The 23592-nt window shown below is 36.6% G+C and overlaps 1 protein-coding gene across 2 annotated transcripts in view; it reads left to right on the plus strand.

The window, feature by feature from the left end:
* The window catches only part of ppme1 (protein phosphatase methylesterase 1), a 47156-nt gene extending 23778 nt beyond the window's left edge, over window positions 1-23378 (plus strand). For both annotated transcript variants that reach the window (XM_039744279.1, XM_039744280.1), the window contains exons 4-14: window positions 96-153; window positions 1204-1255; window positions 1997-2151; window positions 2231-2321; window positions 4885-4950; window positions 5412-5529; window positions 8131-8257; window positions 9249-9293; window positions 11792-11856; window positions 17888-17955; window positions 22935-23378. In XM_039744279.1, coding sequence (XP_039600213.1) covers window positions 96-153; window positions 1204-1255; window positions 1997-2151; window positions 2231-2321; window positions 4885-4950; window positions 5412-5529; window positions 8131-8257; window positions 9249-9293; window positions 11792-11856; window positions 17888-17955; window positions 22935-22953 — 864 coding nt within the window. In that variant the 3' untranslated portion in view covers window positions 22954-23378. The remainder of the gene's footprint in view (window positions 1-95; window positions 154-1203; window positions 1256-1996; window positions 2152-2230; window positions 2322-4884; window positions 4951-5411; window positions 5530-8130; window positions 8258-9248; window positions 9294-11791; window positions 11857-17887; window positions 17956-22934) is intronic.
* The last annotated feature ends 214 nt before the right edge of the window (window positions 23379-23592 follow it).

Here is a 23592-nt window from a genome sequence, read left to right on the forward strand (position 1 = left end):
AATTTTTTTTATTTTAATGAAACTGGTCATAAATTTGCCAGTATCTTTCAAAGTTTAAAAGTAGCAATGTTTCTAAAATTCTGTTTTCCTTGTAGGCTGTTATATTTAATCGTATCAACTGCAGAGTGGTGGCAATTGACTTGAGAGGACATGGTAAGGAATTTTTATATTTCTCAAGTTTAGGCTTTGGATAACTGGAATTGTAAGTATATGTGTTTTTTATTTGTGGAAAAATATTTTCTTCTTAACAAAAAATCATTCTATATTAATACATTTTTGAATTTTTATATCATGTGCATAGTGTTTTTATAATTATTCTTCTGCATATATTTTTTCACATGAAAAATTATCCTAAGATAAAATTTCAGTTTTCTCTCTATGTACTCCAATATGCATATAAGATTAAACGGTAAATATTAGTAAAATCAAAGCATGATGCTCCTTCCTCTACTGCCATCTTCATTGGCACAATTAAATTTAAAAGTTAGTTTTAATTTGTGGCAGCTTCTTAATAATTGCAAGAAAACTTTTCCTTTGGTCTTTTGAAATACTGTGCTATTCATTTTCTATATGCATTCTAAAGTAGTGAGTGTTTCTCAAGAAAGATTTTCAGTATAATTTTCAGGATGTAGATTTTGTTAATTTTATGGGAGCTTTTACAATATGAGGCTAAGAAAACCGTTCCTTTTTTTTTTTTTTAAATTACAATAAATTAAGGATAAGTAAGATCTTCAGTATAATGTGCAATTCAGATCTGATTAAAAAAAAAAGTACAAAAAAGTGCTTAGTTCATCTATTTTGTTTGCTACACTATTTTACCTGTGATCTTCACAGACCACAGCAAAGCGTCCATGCAGGCCAGCAAAGTATTCTTTACTGATATTCCCTTATGTACAGGTATTGTTATCATTCATACACCTTGTACCCAAAAGTGTAGTTTACATTCTTTGTAAAATTACCAGCAAGACTCAAAACACATTTGTCTTTTCTGCAGATAAAAATGTATTAGATTTTGTAAGATGATATACAGTGTACTAGTACAAATATGGGACCCCATTCTATTTAGTTTTGAAGTCTGCACAAATAAGTAAGAAGTAAATGGAAATAATAATCGGGGTGGTTCTTACCTATACACATTTATCAAGGTAAAAAGCAAGTCTGAATTGTTAGCATGTATTCTTTATGATGCATTTTGTTTTACAGGTGATACAAAAGTAAAAAATTCAGAAGATCTTTCTGCCGAAACAATGTCAAAGTAAGATATCCTTTTACAATTAATGCTCATATATTAAATATATACAATTTAATATTAAATTTATGGAAAGGAAAATGAAGCATAACATTTTGCATTTGCTGATGAAGAACATGCTATTCATTCTTTTGTTTGTTGTCTTTATGAAAAGAAGTACAGCTGAATCTCATTGAAATCACAATCGGGTGTCAATGTACCAATATACTTTTCTTTTACATGTTTGTTTTTTATTTTTTTGTGAAGCAATGTCTCATTTTAATATTAACAAAGAGTTTTAGTGGTTGAATGAAATAGTTGTGATGCCAAATGAGCCATCTGTTTTTTTGTTTTCACCTAGTATGTTCAGTTTTCTAAATTTAGAGTTAAGCAGTTGATTGAATTTTATATTTTTTTCATTGACCAATATGCAGATATGGAAAATAAATAGTGACTTTTAAAGCATTGACTGTGTTTTTGGCTCTTAACTTTCAATAAACAACTTTATGTGTACCTTTTTGATGGTTTGCTACAGGAGTCATTTGCAGAGACCCTACTATTTTAAAGGTTTTTTATTGCAATCACATACAGTAAGATCTAAAGTCAACAAAATTTTTAAATAATTATAGGGTATGTTTCTGTTGAAATAGTTGTACTAATATTGGACAAATTGCAGTGCACTTTATACAATGCGGTTTAAGTTTACAGTATAGAATACTCAGTATGTCACGTATTCAATCCCATTTCCAATGTTTATTTGTATGGCAGGGATGTTGGAAAAGTAATTGAAGCACTTTATGGTGAAAATCTTCCTCCAATCATGTTAATTGGTCACAGCATGGGTGGGGCAATTGCAGTGCACGCAGCAGCAAGCAATCTGGTGCCATCACTACTTGGTCTATGTGTGATTGATGTAGTTGAAGGTAAATCAGATTTATTTATAATACTTTCATTATTCTAATGTTAATAGACAAAAATACAGATTTGTTATTTTTAACACAGGTACAGCTATGGATGCATTAAATAGCATGCAGAATTTCTTGAGAAGTCGGCCAAAAACATTTAGATCTCTAGAAAATGCTATTGAGTGGAGGTAAGTGTGAAGTGTTTTATTTATAAAATTATACTTTCCGACTGACACCCAGTAGATGAGTTACTTGTTACATGAAAGTTACTAATTTGAGTAAATCCACTAAGAAGATGTGGAGGAAAAAGACAATAGTGATAATTGTTCTTTTTCCTTTTTTTATCATGCCCATGTTTTGATTACTTTTTTTTTTTTTCTTCTCTGAAATATTTTACCTTGTGTATGATGCTCATTCCTACCAACTTTAGTGTTCACTGACAGGAATTGCTTTATTATTGAGTTTCCAATTGTCAGTAAGTGCATGCACCTTTATATGTAGTCCAGAACACTTGATGCTGTATTGTGAGTAACAAGCAAGTACAGTATTGCCAAAAAAATGCATCTCATTTGCATAAAAGAATAGCCTGAAACCAATCAATGACCACGGTGTCACAACGGCCGTGTTATGGTCCCCTTGTACCCAGGTCAGCATGGCTTCCACATATAGAATATAACCCAATCAGCAGTTGAATTTTATGCTTTTCTTTAGGATTATGTGGAAAATGTCATTTAAACCGGTGTAATCTGATTTCTGGATCTGGTGGGGAAAAAAAAGAAAATAACCTTATTAACATTTGTACCTGGATGTGATTATTAAGCACTATTCCTGTGGTAACAGTGTCAAAATCAATTTGCACTTGTTTCCTTTTTCTTACCATACACATTGCTGTTTCCATCTCTTTACAAAAAAATGTTAACATCTTTCTTTTTTATTAGGGCTAAGTTTATTAAGCTTCATCCTAGAAGAACATATCATATTATTAAAAGAATTTTCATTTAAAAAATAATCGCCTGCTAACAAATGTTAAGTTAATAATAGGCCTAATGGAATATGAATGGATAGGAGGAATGATGATGTTTAAGTCTTTTAACTTGTCCCATTTTACATTGAATTACTTGCAGTTAGTTTGTCATTGATCTTAAAATTTTAAGAGACTGTTATAATCTTTGGCCTCTGATACAATTTTTAGACTCCATAATACAGAAAATATTGTCATATTCTTTTTAGTAATGCACACATATACGCTCGCTGATCAAATTATTAAGAAATCTATACTAATAATGGGTAGGGGCCTCCATTTGCTCTTAAAACAGCCTCAGACCTTCATTATGTGGATTCCACAAGATGTTAAAATTATTCCTTTGAGATTCTGGTCCAAGTTGACGTGATTGCACTGTACTATTTACACTGATTTGTCAGCATTATACCTGTTATATTGGATTCAAATTTGCACACTGAATTCATTGTCATGGTTCTGAAATCAGTTTGAGTCAACTTTTCTTCTGTGACATTTTGTATTATCATGCTGGAAGTAGCCATTAGAAGATTGGTTATGGCTTTCAAAGGATGGCTGATTGCTCTTAAAGGGCCCAAAGTATGCCAATAAAACCATTACACCACCACAACTAACCTAGGCTGTTGAGAAAAGGCAAATTGGGTGCATAGATTCATGCTGTTCATGCCAAATTCTGCCCCTACTATCTGTGCCTCAACAGAAATAGAGATTCATCTGACCAGTCTAAGTTTTTACAGTCTCCCACTGTCCAGTTTTAATGAGCCTGTACTAAATGAAGCATCAGCTTTCTGTTCTTTGTTGATGGGAATAGAACCCAATGTTGTCATCTTCTGTTGTAGCCCATCTGCCTTGAGATTCAATATACTGTGCATTCTGAGATGCTTTTCTGCCCACTGCAGTCATACAGAGTGGTAATCTGAGTTACTTTTGCCCTTCTGTCAGCACAAACCAGTCTGTCCATTCTCCACTGACCTCTCTCATCAACAAGGTGTTTCTGTCTGTAGAATTGCTACTCACTGGCTATTTTTTTGTTTTTCCACACAGTTCTTCGTAAACTGTAGAAACTGATGTGCGTGAAAATGCTGGTAGCTACAGAAATACTGAAATCAATCCATCTGGTACCAGCAATCATGCACTGTCAAAATCATGCTGATCACATTTTCTTCCCCATTCTGATGTTTGATGTAAACCTTAACTGAAGTTCCTAGCCTGTATCGGTATAATTTTAAGCATTGCACTACTGCCTCATGATTGGCTGATTAGGTAATTGCATGGATAAGCAGATGTGCAGATATTCTTAATAATTTGCTAATTGAGTGTACTTGTCAATAAATGTAAATGGCATTTCAAAAGGTAATTATTGCTTCTTATGCTTTAAAGCTACTTTACTTCATTATAATTTTAGTACCATTTATTTCCTAAGACGTCATTATTCGCATTTAATTACGAACATAAATGGTAACATTACATACATTCTGTCTTTTTTCTGTATGCTTATGTAATTTCTTTATTTGAGCCGAATAATAATTTTATAATGGTCTCAAGTTTACACAGAGGTAAGCAGTGATATTTGCAATGTAATAAACTAAAGTCGACAGATTTTAATCTGTTTGATGGATATTCTTAGAACAGCACTTTGAAATTCGGAGTAAGTTGTGCAAGTATTTTAGCATGCTGTATGATATATAGTCTAAAGTCAAAGTAATGTTTTTAATGCTTTTTTTTTTTTTTAGTGTAAAAAGTGGACAGATAAGAAATCTGGAGTCTGCAAAGGTTTCAATGGTTGGCCAAGTTAAAAAGTAAGTTTTTCTTTCTCTGTTGTATTTAGACAGATATTTCAAGTTTTCTGTAACAGAGTTACTTAAAAATGTTTTTGGTTATTTACAGCTTTTTGCAGTCTAATATAAAGCTCAAAGGTTTTCTTGCAGCTGAAATCCGCTTTATTAAAGTGAATTCAACACTCTGTTAAAAAATCTATTTTACTAATATTAATGAATTTGAGCTTCTTGTACAGTTTAGCAGTAGCTAATGTCCTTTCAAAGCAGTATTACTTTAAGAGTTGTGTAACCTTCATCATTCCATGTTTTCCATGTTTACCAAATTATTGGTAATATATGTTTGGACTAAAAATGTGTTTTGTTAAAAATCCTTCTCTTGAAGATATTTATGATACAGAAAGCTAAGTATGTTAACATTGTTTTTCTAATTTTTCACACTGCACAAGAGTACTAGTTCTTATTTAGATTTATTGTCTTTCAAGATGTGAAGATCATCTTAGTTCTGTGGACTCTAAAGCATTTGAAGGGATCATTGAGGAAGAGGAGGAAGAGGAAGAAGGAGAGTCCAATAATAAAAGGAAGAAAGAGGATGATTTAGAGGTAGCAAGAATACTAAAATAAATATATTCAAAACAATTGTAGACCTTGAAATATTCTTAAGGGATGTTCATATTTGCTGTATGTACATACTTTAACTAAGACTTGTATTTCAGCTGAGTGTTAAATGGCTTATGTAGATTATAGATTATGCTTAACTCTGATTTCCATCAATATACATGATCTAAACTCTTATTTTTGTTTTTATAAGAATGTCATATGTGATTCCATATATGTATTCAGTAATTATGTATTGTATTGAAAAGTGCATTCATCATTTACATGCTGTTTTTTCAAGTAGTCAGACTGGCACAAATGGTTGTATGAAACTGCATGAAAGGATTCTACAATTGATTTTTTTAAAAGTTTCTGCTAAGCAGAGACTTAAACCCATATCATATTTTAGATCTATAAACAATGTGCAAATCTCATTAATATGTGGGTCAAAGCATGATTATTAAAAAGTAATAGCAATACATCTCTGCATTGTTCATAATTTCTTTAATTACAGTGTCATGTAAGAGTTTGGGCATCCTTGCTTAAAATGTCTGTTACCATGAATAGTTAAGTGAGCAGGAGATGAACTGATCACCAAAAGGCATAAAGTTAAAGATGACACATTTCTTTAACATTTTACTTTCATCATTCACAGGTACAAAATACCAAAAAAATGAAAGGGGTCTGAAGCAAACATTTGAGCACCTGACATGGTCCGTACTTAGTAACACCCCATTTGACAAGTATCATAGCTTGTAAATAAACAGTTTTTGAAGCCAGCTAAGAGTCTTTCAGTTCTTACTTATTTTCACACATTCCTCCTTTCAGAAAGCTTCTAATTCTTCAAAATTCTTGGGCCCTCTTGTATGCACTGCTCTTCTGAGACTTATCCACAGATTTTTAATTATGTTTTGATTGGGGGACTGTGAGGTTTGTGGCAAAACCATCAGCTTCAACCTCTTGACGTATTCCATTTAGATTTTGAGGTGTGTTTCATATCATTATCTTGTTGTAGGACCTGTCCTCTTTAACTTCAAGGTTTTCTTATGCTGACACTACAGTGAAGTTAATGCTTGTTCAGGAGTTGCTGCATAGCTGAACAGTTTAATATCACTGCAGAGTCTGCTAAATCTTCCTGAAGGTCATTTGCAGTCAAATAGGGGTTTTTATTTGTGTTTCTAAAAGTCCAACAAGCAGCTCTTTCAGAAAGTTTTCTTGGTTTTCCAGACCACAACTTGACCTCCACAGTGTCTGTTAACTGCAATTTCTTAATAACATTACAGGTTGAGGAAACAGCTACCTGAATATGCTGTTCTGTCTCATTGTTGCTTTCTCCTGCTTTGTGAGCATCAATTCTTTTATTTTTCTGAGTGCTAGACAGCTGCTTAGAGGAGCCCACGGCCGCTGACTGTTGGGAGAAAGTTTGAGGAGTCAGAGAATTTATACAACTTTGCAATTTGCATCACCTGGGGTTTCCTAATGATGACTCTGATCAGCTATAGCCCTAATGAGCTCATTATCCAAGTTATCTAAGACCTCAAATATCCTTTTTTCACTGTACAATTGTGCAAAGCAAAAACTATACACTAATCTTGCATAAACTGTTGAAAAGAAATGTGTCATCTTTAACTTTATGCATTTTGGTGATCAGTTCATCTTCTGCTCACTTAACTATTAACAGTAACATACATTTTAAGCAAGGGCATCCAAACTTTTGCATGCCAGTAAAAACAATTGTCAGCTTGTGCTGTAATTATGGTAATTACTGGTAAATAAAAACACATAATGTTATTATAATTATGTCCATATGTTCCTGGCTTGTGAAAATAATATCATGAAAATTAAAAAGTGCCAATGTTCTGTCATTCTTGATATCTTCAAACACTGTATACTATCTGTTTAACTGCTCAACCATGTATGTGTGTCTGCAACAGCTGTGTTCATCTGCACAACATGATGTATTATAATGCTTACCATAAAATAGCTGCATTGCCTCCTAAAGTGTTACAGATATATTGACAAAAATTACATCTTTTACCATCCTTTTTATTAGAATAAAAGTCACAGGTGAACAAGGGAATCCCTACAATAAATAGAAGGTTACTTAGATGCGCACGTTTTTATTTTTATTAAGCAGCCCAAGTTGAAAATCGAAATAATGTTAATACAACAGGAATCCTGTTTCACCCATGTGTTTTAATCAAATATAAACAATAACAAAATGCTACAATGCATTTTTTGATTTATAGTATTTCTGCAGCAGATCCAAAAAGACTCCAATATATATATATTAGTACACAACTCAAATATATATTATGTACTCCTATATATTAGTACTCAGAAATATAGTTTGTGAAAAGAATTTCTCATTGCATGGTTTTAACAGGTGCATCTGTGGAGAATGAAACAGTAATGACGTTCAAAAGGGAGCTGCAAACTCTCCTTTTGACTTCAGCTTTTAATATAGGTATTCTCTATCATCCTGTCCTGATTTTGAAATTGACCTTTTAATACAGTATAATTGTAATTTGTGATTAAGTTGTTGCAAAGTATTTCTGAGAACTGATTTTTTTTGGTAATCCCAGCAAGTCCTTATTTTTCCCACAGCTAAAAGAGTGCTCTTATACTTGGAGAATTGAGTTGGCAAAAACAGAGAAATATTGGGATGGCTGGTTCAGAGGATTGTCCAACCTTTTCCTCAGCTGCTCTGTACCCAAATTGCTGCTGTTGGCAGGTAATTATGAATTGCTTCACTTTTGCCCATGTACAACCAACATATTCTTCACTTAATATTTACTGTAGGATTTTATTATCCCAAGTCTTTTTTAAGACTTAAGTGCAAGCTTCAATAAAAAATTAAGGAAAGCGTACTAAGTAATTGCAACACAAGCACTGACTTAATCAGTTTTAACACGAAAAAGCACGAAAGAAGCAGGCCGCTAGGGTGGAGCTTTGAAGAGCTGCTATGGAAGCAGCAAGCACATCAACCTCTGAGCAAACGAATGCTAAACATACAGAGAAAGAGGATAAAAACTATGAATGCTCAAGTCAAGTGTATTCGTGCAGTGCGCCATTACTGTATCTTAATAAACACTGAAAAATAGCTTCAGCTTATTTATTAAAGTTTGTAAATTGTACATCTATAAAAAGATTGTATTATTTTAAAGATTGTTCAGAAGATTATTAAGCAAGTTTTGAATATATTTAATAAATTTGCACCTTTTTTTAAAGATGTGAGGATATTAGTATTGTGCAGTTATTGTATGTAAAAGTAATTTTTTGTAGCCTTTTACTTTAATACTTGTTTACATTCAATTCATGTTTCTCTGGCAGAAGTAGAAGTGTCCTAAGTGGACATCTGATGTAAATTTCCAAAGGTTCTAGACTTACTTATGTTTATCGTGACATAATAGTTATTAACATTTATTAGCTCAATTAAATGTAGACATGAGAAAGTAAAACTCAGAAATAAGAAAATCTTACACAATGGCAGCCATCAACAAAAATATATATATTTTTTTAAACTACATCCAATATTAAAAAAATACACCTTGCTTAATCCTGTAATATGAAGTGATCATCGTGCTTATTTTTTCCTATCGGGGTCTTAGTGTCCAATTCTTAAGTATAACGAGTTCCAAAAATATTATGTATTGTACGTCTTATTCTGTTGCTTTACTTTACACAGCACTTTGAGATCATTTCAACGATTTATAATTTTGCAGGTGTTGATCGCCTGGATAAAGATCTTACAATAGGACAGATGCAAGGTATGCTGGAGTTAAATGTGTTATAGCTAAAAAATATTCATTAATCCAGATGTTTATAGTAAAAGGACTACCCGGTATAATGGTTCAGAAAATAATTCCTAGTACTATACTTTCTCATTCAATAATTTTGTTCTTTATAAATGGTTGATACAATATATTTCAAAAGTATAGTATCTATAATTTTGCAGGTAATTTTGTGATATTCTAAAAAAGAATTCTACCATTTCTTTAAAAAAAAGTCTTAAATATACACTATATGTATTCCTATAAAACTGACAATATTTATGTTCTATTGAAATCTTAAATTTAATTTATTTTTAATAGTGTTTAAAAGAAAGAGTTTTCATAATGCATGTTCATGAAGCATTTGATCTTCATGATTAGATTATTTTATTTGTTAAAGAAAATGCATTAAGTTTTTTTTGTCTAAATCAAAGGGGTCAAACTCAGATCCCAGGGTGCCACTGTTTTTTTTTTTTTTTCCCAGTCACTTCTTTAATTAGTAAGCGATTACTATTGCTTTAGTTAATTTACTTGCATTTTAAGATTCAGAATGCTTCATTGTTTCTTTTTAGACATAAAAAAGCAAAGGTCAGAGAAATAGTGAACTCATCTGGTCCTCAAAAATATAGTATTTCCAATCAGGGAAAAAAGACGATCAACACTTTTGGAAATGTCTGGTGTGACAGAATAACGCCATGTTCACATTTCAAGCCTCCTTGCTTATTTCAAATTTTTTGCCTGTATCTAACTGTAATGTGATCACATCTGTCCCCCAAAATGTGATATTTGTGAGGTGACTTATATTAAAACTGACAAAATGGATGCGCTAGTAGCTAGTGTACAGTATGCATCATATTTTGCTCTGAAGGATTGTTTGTCAGCTGTATGTAATTAGGTCGAGAGGGTGAAAAAAAGCCGGATGGGTAATGTTTGCTGTTTTAACAGCTATTACTATCACTGCTGCACCAAAAGATGTGTCGGTATGAGAAACAAGCCAGCAGTGGTGGGACCAAGACTGTTGTCACAGCTGTAGCTCTCCTCCATTGTTGTTTTGCCATGCTGCCAGAGCTAGCTGACTAACAACTGCACTCAGCCCATATATATAGGCAAAAAAACGAACTAATTCCGATTTTACCCATTTTACATTACCAAAAATTGGATATGGATTCAATCTAGGACCACATATGAAAGTGATTAAATATCTGATATGAAAAGTTCTGTATTTCCTGTGTCCACACAGCCCTGAAAAAACATCAGATTTGTGTCGCATTAAGGCAAAAATTCAGATTTGAATCGCTTCAGCCTGGTAAAGTGAACATAGTCTAAAAGCACTAATAAGACATCATTAACACTAGAATTACCAGAGCCTACGAAAAAACTCTTAAATCCGTCCCACCTTAAATCACTTCTTAAAATCGTTCACAGCTCTCCAACAGTGTCTTTTGTGATCTAAATGTGCTGATAAAAATCGGGCTGCAAGCAGCCGGCTATTCCATCCCCCCACCGACTTAGAACGTGCACAAACTTGATTGATTTTCTGGGAGTGAAGTGGAGTTTTAGAGTGGAAATAATAGATCGTTGTTTGGAACAGACACATTTCATGTCTGTTCCGTTTCTACAGTAATCTGTGTAAATACATTGTTAAAACAGAAACTTTTTTATATTCTTCTAGTAGATGACAAAATGTAGACATAAACAATATAATGTATGAAGCCTGAAGTATCCAAGAAATGCTTTCACAAAAAGGTACAAATCTAACACAACAATTGCACTTTTATTCAAAAATATAACTGCAGAAACAAAAAGCCGCCTTAACATGCGACATTGACACCCATTTATTATGACTGCCTCCGTGGCGCAATAGAATCAGCTGCCGACTGGGAATCAAAAGGTCGCGAGTTTGATCCTGCACCATTCCGTTTTGAGAAGTAAACTGCTCTTAGTCTTACTATTTTAGAATAAAAACATACATATGATTTTAGTCTGAAATATTCTGTATAATTTATGATACTTGTAAAGGTTTCACAAAAGACTCTGGTGGAGAGCTGTGAACGATTTTAAGAAGCGATTTAAGGTGGGACAGATTTACAAGTTTTTTCGTAGGCTCTGGTAATTCTAGTGTTAAACAGTGTAAGTCATTTTCAGCAAAAATTGTCTTTTAATAAGGAAATTTATTGCATTCAAGATGGTGGCCATCCTCGGCTGAACTTGAGACCCTCGAGTATATAATTATTGTTTGAATGCTGATTATATGGGAAAAAAAACAACTGAGGGTTCTGAATCTTAAAAAGCAAGTCAATTAAGTTTAAGGCAAAATAAGTATGTTATATTGTTGGTTACTAATTATAAAAATATGATGTCTGAAAGCCTACAACCACTGTGACCATCAGGATATGAGTTTGACTGCTCCAATCTTAATGTGTTACTTACACATACATTAAGAAATACACTGTCAAAAGTCGTCTTTTAAGTAATTTTTGTCCCCCTACCAACAGGTAAATTTCAAATGCAAGTTTTACCCCAATGTGGACATGCGGTACATGAGGACGCACCTGAGAAGGTAAATGCAAATGGGGTGGAAGTAAATGTTCCAGATAATGAGGTGTGTTTTTTGCACAGTACATTGTAACTCGTGTCATTTTACAGTTACATACTGAAAAGGTAAAAAAAAAAAAAATTCCTAGATTTTATTTTCTGTTTATATTACTTGTTGGCGTGGTGGTGCAGTGGTAGCTCTGCTGCATCTCAGCAAGGAGAGCAGTGTTCACGTCCCAGGTGCTTGCAGCATGATGTTTGCATATTTTCCTCTGGGTGCTGTGGTTTCCTCCCACAGTCCAAAGACGTACAGGTTAGGTGGACTGGCAGTGCTAAACTTGCCCTTGTGCATGTGTTCACCCTGCATTGTGCTGATGTCCTGTCCAAGGATTGCCAAATAGGCTCCAACTGCCCTGTATATGTGAATTTCGAAAATGGATGGATGGCTGTTATTTGCCTGTAACACGCCAAATTATTTTAAATGTTAGCAACACTATTTTCACCAGAATGATGTTGCATTGGTTAGTGCTCCTGCTTCACAGCTCCAGGGGGTGTCTTTATATCCCTTTCCACCCAACTATACATAAAATTAAAACAGTTAAAAAAATAGGTACTGAATAAGAACAATTCTTAGAACGTTTATATTCTTTGAGTATTTGTGCTGAACAAGCTACACTTTATTGGCAAAATGAATTTCTCTCATGAAGAAGGTTCAATTTCTAATGCCCGATTACTTTAAGCTGTATAATGTCTGCCTTCTGAGCTCCTTAAACTTTTTGATTAATAAAAAGAAGAAGCTGAGATATTGTTTCAATGGACTAGTACTTGAGTTGTGTTGTGCCTAACATAAGGCAAAGCAAACTCCGATCCGTTTGCTCATCTCTAGTTATAATGCAGGAAACAACTTCTCTGCATTTGCGGCATTGAAAAAGTTGTTCTGGTCCTCATAAATGTTGCCTAAACCACCAAACACCTGCTCACTGGGCACTGATAATATTGGATAAGCCAAATAATTTTGCCTGAACAGAGAGGTTGTTCAAACCAGTCCAGTTGAGGCTTCACTACTCAAAGGGGATGTCTGACTTCTGTCTGATTTGTTCCAGATAATCCTGTACTTTTTCCATAATATATACAGTGCATCCGGAAAGTATTCATAGCGCATCACTTTTTCCACATTTTGTTATGTCACAGCCTTATTCCAAAATGGATTAAATTCATTTTTTTCCTCTGAATTCTACACACAACACCCCATAATGACAACGTGAAAAAAGTTTACTTGAAATTTTTGCAAATGTATTAAAATTAAAAAAAAAAAAAAAAAAACAAAAACTGAGAAATCACATGTACATAAGTATTCACAGCCTTTGCTCAATACTTTGTCGATGCACTTTTGGCAGCAATTACAGCCTCAAGTCTTTTTGAATATGATGCCACAAGCTTGGCACACCTATCCTTGGCCAGTTTTGCCCATGCCTCTTTGCAGCACCTCTCAAGCTCCATCAGGTTGGATGGGAAGCGTCGGTGCACAGCCATTTTAAGATCTCTCCAGAGATGTTCAATCAGATTCAAGTCTGGGCTCTGGCTGGGCCACTCAAGGACATTCACAGAGTTGTCTTGAAGCCACTCCCTTGATCTCTTGGCTGTGTACTTAGGGTCGTTGTCCTGCTGAAAGGTGAACCGTCGCCCCAGCCTGAGGTCAAGAGCACTCTGGAGCAGGTTTTCATTTATGGATGTCTCTGTACATTGCGCAGTCATCCTTCCCTTTATCCTGACTAGTCTCCCAGTTCCTGCCGCTGAAAAACATCCCCACAGCATGATGCTGCCACCACCATGCTTCACTGTAGGGATGGTATTGGCCTGGTGATGAGCGGTACCTGGTTTCCTCTAAACTTGACGCCTGGCATTCACACCAAAGAGTTCAATCTTTGTCTCATCAGACCAGAAAATTTTGTTTCTCATGGTCTGAGAGTCCTTCAGGTGCCTTTTGGCAAACTCCAGGCAGGCTGCCATGTGCCTTTTTACTAAGGAGTGGCTTCCGTCTGGCCACTCTAGCATACAGGCCTGATTGGTGGATTGCTGCAGAGATGGTTGTCCTTCTGGAAGGTTCTCCTCTCTCCACAAAGGACCTCTGGAGCTCTGACAGAGTGACCATCGGGCTCTTGGTCACCTCCCTGACTACGGCCCTTCTCCCCCGATTGCTCAGTTTAGATGGCCGGCCAGCTCTAGGAAGAGTCAAACTTCTTCGACTTACGGATGATGGAAGCCACTGTGCTCATTGGGACCTTCAAAGCAGCAGAAATTTTTCTGTAACCTTCCCCAGATTTGTGCCTTGAGACATCCTGTCTCGGAGGTCTACAGACAATGACTTCATGCTTGGTTTGTGCTCTGACGTGAACTGTCAGCTGTGGGACCTTATATAGACAGGTGTGTGCCTTTCTAAATCATGTCCAATCAACTGAATTTACCACAGGTGGACTCCAGTTAAGCTGCATCTAAAGGACGATCTGGGGAAACGGGATGCACCTGAGCTCAATTTTGAGCTTCGTGACAAAGGCTGTGAATACTTATGTACATGTGATTTCTCAGTTTTTGTTTTTTTTTTAATTTTAATACATTTGCAAAAATTTCAATTAAACTTTTTTCACGTTGTCATTATGGGGTGTTGTGTGTAGAATTCAGAGGAAAAAATTAATTTAATCCATTTTGGAATAAGGCTGTAACATAACAAAATGTGGAAAAAGTGATGCGCTGTGAATACTTTCCGGATGCACTGTACCTTCAGGTTAATTTCAGCTTTGTGTTAAGTCTAGACACACTACGCTTCCAAACGGCAAACATTTGTATGTTTATTTTTCATTTCCGTTATCAGTGTTACTTAGTATTGTCATTCATAAAACTGATGCATGTTTTGAGTGAATTGCTGATCTTTTTGGTTATTGGGTGTACTATCAACAGATTTTAAGCTCTTCTCCAGTGCCCTAAAAGTTTTGTTTTGCTCTCGATTCTGTTCCATTCCACTCTTGAACATAAAATCCCCTGATTTGCTGTTACTTTATATTTATACTGTTAAGTATTATAGCAAACAAAGCCTACTTTCCTTTATCATTAATATTAATTGGAAATAACTGCCATTTTGTATGAATTTCCTTTTTCAACTTTTGAAATCCTTCATTTTAAAGAGTGTTTACAGCATCAGATAAGTATACTTACCTACTTCAACCAATATGTGTCGTTTGGTGCCAGCTGACATACAGTTTCTAAAACATAGGTGTAATGAAAAAGTAAAAAAATGAATGTACAGAAAAATTTAGAACAAGCCAAAATATAACACATGTAACCTTAAGTAGTAGAATTTAAACGTTGTTGTTAATGAAAGTGAAAGATCATTAAAATACAACATTTACAATAGTATATTCAGTAACTTACCATGCAGAGACTTATATAAAATGAACACGGATGGACACTGACTTCACATTTTTTGCACCCATGGATCAAAAAGCACATAGTGGAGAACAGGGCTTGAGGAGGGAGCAGGATGTAGGTACTAAAGTAGCGAGTGATAAACTAATCCGCAACAATTTTGTATGTATTTCACATATGCATTCAGGCATTTAAAGTACCTCTGTTCAATTTTTACTTTTGTTTATGTAAAATCCCATGGACAAAATATCCAATTTTTATAAAGGGCTGTATTTGCCAAGTGAAAGTTATGTCACTGCACAAATCATTAGTGTTGCATGCATTGCAGATGCACCACAAACAAAGCAAAATTATTAGTAATAATGAAGCATATAAAGGCACGTTAAGTACAAATATACAGTCACATTTAGAATTTTTAATCTACATTCAAATATATATTCGAATATTGTTTTAAATATGAGTATTTGAGCACTAATTTTTGTGTAACCTGACCGCTGCAGACAATCTTATCATTAATAGGGTATGAATTTAAAATTTCAGGTGGAAATTTGGCTTTTTATAGAAGTTCTTTAAAAATTACATATAATATACACACACACACACACAATATGGTCTGATCTGTGATGGTGTAGGTCGGTTCCACCCTCTCACTTCCATTTTGGAAGCCTCTTGATCCCGACACCGTTGATAGTCATGACCAGGATGAGTTGAGCTGATAAGAACAAACACACCAAGCAAAGGGGGATGGTGAAGCAGTGCTCAGTGCTTTTATTAAAAACTATTCAACAAAAAAAGCTGTCCAAAAAGTGCAGTGCTCAAAATTCAATAAATAATCCGATAAAATAAAGGTGACGTGGAGGTTAAAAATCCTATAAATAAATCCATTAAAATGAGCTTAAAAAAAACTAAGTGCAGGAAACTCATTTCAATTCCACAAGCCCTGGTGTCTTAATTTAAAATTGACGCGCCTCCAGCGTTTGGATCTGGCAGCACAGAGAGATGTCGACCAACAGGTGCTGACGCACACCTCCTCTGGCCCATGTCCCAGGTACCAATCCCATGGTGTCCGCAAGCAACCACTGAGTCCTTCTCCACAAGAACTGCTGCTGATCCTGGCTCCATCTGGTGCAGGCGCTCTGTGCTCCCACCACTTCCATTTCAATGGGTCCTCCTGGCAAGAGCACCTCCAGAGCGTAATGGTCACTCCTGCTCCAAAGACACTCGGCAGGAGTGACCCACAGTCCCCTCCTGAGTGATGGCCACTCGCTCCTCATTAGGGCTTAATTCCCATCCACCTGCTTCCATACTCTGCACCAGCTTGTTTTCTTTCTCTTTCCTGGGTGTTTTCCTCCCGTCCTTTAACCTCTGCTTCCTTTGTCTCTTTCTTTCTTTTTTTTTTTCCCTTTTCTTTTCTCGCACTCCCCTTCTTTCTGGGAAACAGCTGTAGGTGCGATCATCTGATTGCTGCCCTGGGCTGATATTCAGACAATCGGACAATTGCACGTGCTTGCAAAGCAACACATGATCAGCCGACCACCTCGTATCAATCTGGGTGGGAGGCATCTTCACAGCAGATCAGTCGCTGCGCGAGCACAACCAATTATATATTTATTAAAATGGCCACATTTCCTGAGCCGCGGACACGCTATACCACATGAATACACACCAGAATGACTAAAAGGGAAGAAATTTTAAAAAGAAATGAGACATTATGCAAGCATAATTGCTGTTGGTATAAAGAAGCCCCAGTATCGTTTCTTAGCACACTTCTGAAGGATTAGTTAACAAAAAATCCTCGGTGTCCATGTGTCAGAGAGAGGATGGTCAGCATTGTTTTATGTTTTAATTCTATCCTTTGCTATGACCTCCAGGAGGTCCAGAGTGTGTCCTATAACTGAGCATGCCCTATTAATTAGCTTGTTGGTTTTGTGGGCCTCTCTTGAAGTGATGTTACTAGCGTAGAAAATCACACTGGCCTTCATAGAATTATAGATGTGAAGGATGTCAGTTCCCACAATAAAGGAATACAGTTACCTAAGAAAAAAGAGCCTGCTCAGCCATTTCTTATATAGATCTTCTGTGTTATGAAAGTCCAACCTGTCATTGATGTGGACCCCCAAGTACTTATTGTTCTGTTGTTTTAAGTATTTACTGGGAGGGAAATACTAATGTTTCACAGAGTCTCAACACTAAAATGCACCAACATCTTTTTATCCCCTGAGCGAAGCTGTCTACATTGAGTGTTCAGAATAGCTGGCTATTGTCTATTTAGCCACAGAGTACTATATACTTTGAACAACTGTCTTTCAAAAGTTGTTAATGATAATATACATCAACTCTAACATATTGTAAATTTGTCATGCATATGGAATAGCAGTTAAAAATTAGGTGCGCTGCTTTTAAAATGGAGGAGCAGGTTCACTGTTGTGAAAAGAAAAGACAAAGCACTGGATGTTTTCTGGCTATGTTGAAATAGATTAATGTCCAATCAGATTTGCCCCATGATTAATTGGTTGTGGTCTAGTATAAAGTGTCATGCTGTTACATAATATTTTTAGGGTTGAGAAGCCCTTTTGCAATTGTATTCTTACTGCTGGATCTTTTGCTTACTGAAGTAATTTTTATTTTGGTATCAGGTGGCTGAAGCACTAGCAGCCTTTATGGTTCGCCACAAATTCACAGAATCAAAAGGTGGATTCCAGTGGTATGTAACATGGTTTTCAAATATAATACCATATGCTGTTAATGTGTGATTGCACTTTGTGATTGTTTATGGCTGATATACATTTTCCAAATTTTTGCTATTTATACAGTTTAGTAATTATGTGCTGTATCCTTTACCACTCTCCGATTTATCTTGTTTAAAAACTGATTAATATACATACTTTACTCCAACTCTATCCATAAAAATGTAGTCATCTATTACATGGAATTTTGTATTACATGTTTGTGAAAATCCAGATTTTGTGTTTGTGTGTGCGTGTATGTGTGTGTATATGCATATGTGTGTGTGTGTGTGTGTGTATGTATGTGTATGTATGTATATGTATATGTATATATATATATATATATATAACACACACACACAACCCCAATTCCAATGAAATTGGGAAATTGTGTAAAACATAAATAAAAACAGAATACAATGATTTGCAAATCTATATTCAATTGAATACACTACAAAGACAAGATATCGAATGTTCAAACTGATAAACTTTATTGTTGTTTTGCAAATCCTTGAATTTGATGCCTGCAACACGTTCCAAAAAAGATGGGACTGGGTAATGTTTACCACTGTGTTTGTATCACCTTTGCTTTTAACAACGCTCAATAAGTGTTTGGGAACTGAGGACACTAATTGTTGAAGCTGTGTAGGTGGAATTCTTTCCCATTCTTGCTTGATGTATAACTTCAGTTGCTTCACAGTCCGGTGTCTCTGTTGTCGTATTTTGCGCTTCATAATGCGCCACACATTTTCAATGGGAGACAGGTCTGAACTGCAGGCAGGCCATTCTAGTACCTGCACTTTTTTGCAGAAAGCCACATGCAGAATGTGGCTTCACATTGTCCTGCTGAAATAAGCAGGGACATCCCTGAAAAAGACGTCGCTTGGATGGCAGCATAAGTTGCTCGAAAACCGTATGTACCTTTCAGCATTAATGGTGCCTTCACAGATGTGCAAGTTACCCATGCCATGGGCACTAACACACCCCCATACCATCACAGATACTGGCTTTTGAACTTTGCGCTGATAACAATCCGGATGGTCCTTTTCCTCTTTGGCCCGGAGGACACGATGGCCATGGTTTCCAAAAACAATTTGAAATGTGGACTCGTCAGACCACAGCACACTTTTCTACTTTGCGTCAGTCCATCTCAGATGAGTTTGGGCCCAGAGAAGCCGGCGGCGTTTCTGGGTGTTGTTGATATATGGCTTTCGTTTGCATGGTAGAGTTTTAACTTGCACTTATAGATGTAGCGACGAACTGTGTTAACTGACAATAATTTTCTGAAGTATTCCTGAGCCTACATGGTAATATCCTTTACAGAATGATGTTGGTTTTTAATGCAGTGCCGCCTGAGGGATCGAAGGACACGGGCATCTAGTGTTGGTTTTCGGCCTTGCCGCTTACGTGCAGAGATTTCTCCAGATTCTCTGAATCTTTTTGATGATATTATGGACAGTAGATGATGAAATCCCTAGATTCCTTACAATTTTGTACGTTGAGAAACGTTGTTCTTAAACTGCTGGACTATTTGCCCACGCAGTTGTTCACAAAGTGGTGAACCTCACCCCATCCTTGCTTGTGAATGACAGCCTTTTGGGGATGCTCCTTTTATACCCAATCATGACAAACAAATGTTTCCAATTAACCTGTTCACCTGTGGAATGTTCAAAACGGGTGTTTTTTGAACATTCCTCAACTTTCCCAGTCTCTTGCTGCTCCTGTCCCAGCTTTTTTGGAACGTGTTGCAGGCATCAAATTCAAACTGAGCGATGAGTTGCAAAACAACAATAAAGTTTATCAGTTTGAACATTAGATATGTTGCCTTCGTAGTGTATTCAATTGAATATAGGTTGAAAAGGATTTTCAAATCATATATATATAGGCGCAGCCAGGGTGTTGAAGGGGTCCGGTTTGGTGGACTCAGAATTGGGTCACTGCTTTTTGCAGATGATGTCCTGTTTGCTTCATCAGGCCGTGATCTTCAGCTCTCTCTGGATTGGTTCGCAGCTGGGATGAGAATCAGCACCTCCAAATCCGAGACCATGGTCCTCAGCCGGAAAAGGGTGGAGTGCCCTCTCAGGGTTGGGGGAGAGATTCTGCCCCAAGTGGAGGAGTTCAAGTATCTCGGGGTCTTGTTCACGAGTGAGGGAATAATGGACCGTGAGGTCGACAGGCGGATCGGTGCAGCATCCGCAGTGATGCGGGCTCTGCATTGGTCTGTTGTGGTGAAAAAAGAGCTGAGCCGTAAGGCAAAGCTCTCAATTTACCAGTCGATCCACGTTCCTACCCTCACCTATGGTCATGAGCTTCCTCCGCAGGGTGTCTGGGCTTTCCCTTAAAGATAGGGTGAGAAGCTCAGTCATCCGGGAGGGGCTCAGAGTAGAGCCGCTACTCCTCCGCATCGAGAGGAGTCAGATGAGGTGGCTTGGGCATCTGATCAGGATGCCTCCTGGACGCCTCCCTGGTGAGGTGTTCTGAGCACGTCCAACCGGGAGGAGGCCCCGGGGAAGACCCAGGACACGCTGGAGGGACTATGTCTCCCGGCTGGCCTGGGAATGCCTTGGGATTCTCCCGGAAGAGCTGGAAGAAGTGGCCGGGGAGAGGGAACTCTGGGCCACTCTGCTCATGCAGCTGCCCCCGCGACCCGATCCCAGATAAGCAGAAGAGGATGGATGGATGAATATATAATATATACAGTGGGTACGGAAAGTATTCAGACCCCCTTCAATTTTTCACTCTTTGTTATATTGCAGCCATTTGCTAAAATCATTTAAATTAATTTTTTCCTCATTAATGTACACACAGCACCCCATATTGACAGACAAAAAAAAGAATTTTTGAAATTGTTGCAGATTTATTAAAAATGGAAAACTGAAATATCACATGGTCCTAAGTATTCAGACCCTTTGCTCAGTATTTAGTAGAAGCACCCTTTTGAGCTAATACAGCCATGAGTCTTCTTGGGAAAGATGCAACAAGTTTTTCACACCTGGATTTGGGGATCCTCTGCCATTCCTCCTTGCAGATCCTCTCCAGTTCTGTCAGGTTGGATGGTAAATGTTGGTGGACAGCCATTTTTAGGTCTCTCCAGAGAAGCTCAATTGGGTTTAAGTCAGGGCTCTGGCTGGGCCATTCAAGAACAGTCACAGAGTTGTTGTGAAGCCACTCCTTCGTTATTTTAGCTGTGTGCTTAGGGTCATTGTCTTTTTGGAAGGTAAACCTTTGGCCCAGTCTGAGGTCCTTAGCACTCTGGAGAAGGTTTTTGTCCAGGATATCCCTGTACTTGGCCGCATTCATCTTTGCCTCGATTGTAACCAGTCGTCCTGTCCCTGCAGCTGAAAAACACCCCCACAACATGAAGCTGCCACCGCCATGCTTCACTGTGGGGACTGTATTGGACAAGTGATGAGCAGTGCCTGGTTGTCTGCACACATACCGCTTAGAATTAAGGCCAAAAAGTTCTATCTTGGTCTCATCAGACCAGAGAATCTTATTTCTCACCATTTCAGAGTCCTTCAGGTGTCTTTTAGCAAACTCCATGTGGGCTGTCATGTGTCTTGCCTCTCCTCAGTGTGTGGAGTCTGTGTTCGAATTCAGCGGGTTGGAAAATGGATGGATGGATATCGACTTTCACAGCTTTACTCCATCGCGGATTTTATATGTAAGCATATCTAAATATATATCACGGATTTTTCGCGGATTTCTGCGGACAATGGGTCTTTTAATTTGTGGTACATGCTTCCTCATTTGGTTTGCCCGGTTGATTTCATACAAGGGACAATATTGGCGGATGGCTGAGAAGCTACCCAATCGGAGCGCGTATTACATATTAAATAAAACTCAATGATATACACTATGCTTCTGGCACGGTGCTTCGCATACTTAAAAGCCTGAACAGCACGTATTGATTTTTGATTGTTTGCTTTTCCCTGTCTCTCTCACTCTCTCTGACATTCTCTGCTCCTGACAGGGGGGGTGTTAGCAGAGGGGCTGTTCGCACACTGGCCTAGAGGATATGGACGCTCCTCTAAAAAATGCTGAAAGACTACCTTCACATTGCTCCCTTCCTTGCAGCTGCTTTGATTTCTCAGTTTTTTTTATTTTTAATAAATTTGCAAAAACCTCAAGTAAACTTTTTTCACGTTATCATTATGGGGTGTTGTGTGTAGAATTCTGAGGAAAAAAATGAATTTAATCCATTTTGGAATAAGGCTGTAACATAACAAAATGTGGAAAAAGTGATGCGCTGTGAATACTTTCCGGATGCTGTATGTATGTATGTATATTATATTATATTATATTATATGCATACATACAGTAAATTTAATGAGCACAAAGATTTCTGCAGGACAGAGTTACCATGATAGAATATGCATATGTGGTATGTGCTTAACTTTACATACATTTTATGCAAGTGCAACAAGAATGTTGTTGGGGAAGGTGGAATGACAAGTTCTATCATCACATTTAATGTTCCAATGGTGCACATAAGATGTCAGAATAATCAGAAGTCTCCTTATGAAATACCTCAAAGTATGATACTTATTAGTTTATGGTATCAAAATGGCAAACCAGAAATTGTACAAAGAGAAAAACATGAACCTTGCAAATGTGTTTTAGTCAAAGAAGTTCTATGAGAGAAATAGGTGAAAATTCCTCAAGGCAGATATGTGTGAGCAATTACAAAGTACAGGCATGCATTTAGTAGGTTTTAAAAGAGTCTGAGCTTCTGCTAAATAGTTTTTATATTATATTAATATTATAGTCTTAAATATTTGTATTCATTTATGTTATTTAGTTTAACCTTCAGACTGGACTTTTGCTTATTTGTCTGCCTAATAATCCATACAAAATGTCATATCCACATACTTTCAAACAGTGCTGTACTGTATATTCCACTTACGTACTTTCATGCTTAATTTTGTAATACATTTTTTCTTCTCTTTTGTTTCAGTTTGTTTCCAGCATGTTAATAGACCTTCAGAACAGAGTCACTGTAAATAATTCATACAAGCGGCCTGGGTTTCCGAAGCCAGTTCGACATTTACTAATACAACTAAATGTTCAACAGCAGTCATGCTGTTACTCTCTGAGCAAAAACTGAACGGAATACAAGTGCTGGTATTAGTCAGCTTCTAAATCAACTTTGCACTTAAACAGCATAGATATCATATGGTTATTGTTGTAATATTAATTATTACAAATATTTGCTTGTGTTGCTGTTACCTTTATTAAGGATATGCCTTTTCAGGAGTGCAGGGATTTTTTTTTAATTTATGAAATGCCTTTGCTTGTTCTTTATTTGACTCATAAAGGATTGTAAATTCCAGTGTGTTTTCTCGTGGTTGATTTTATAAATAAATATTTTTAAAAACCCCAGAAACAAACTTAAATGAAATATTTACCACTGTATACTGCCTTTCCTGTATCTGTAACTTGTTCCATTAGTACTGTTTTGACCTCAGCTTATAGCCATCCATCAGGCTGGTTCCTGGAAAATTGTAGTCCTCCCCAGTCTATTGTTAGGAGCTGACTTGACTGTATTTACAAAACTTGTCAATAATTTACCACGCAGACATCTGCAGTTCCAGAAATCCTCTTGGACTTGTAGG

This window comes from Polypterus senegalus, chromosome 2 (assembly GCF_016835505.1).
Source record: "Polypterus senegalus isolate Bchr_013 chromosome 2, ASM1683550v1, whole genome shotgun sequence".
NCBI lineage: Eukaryota > Metazoa > Chordata > Cladistia > Polypteriformes > Polypteridae > Polypterus > Polypterus senegalus.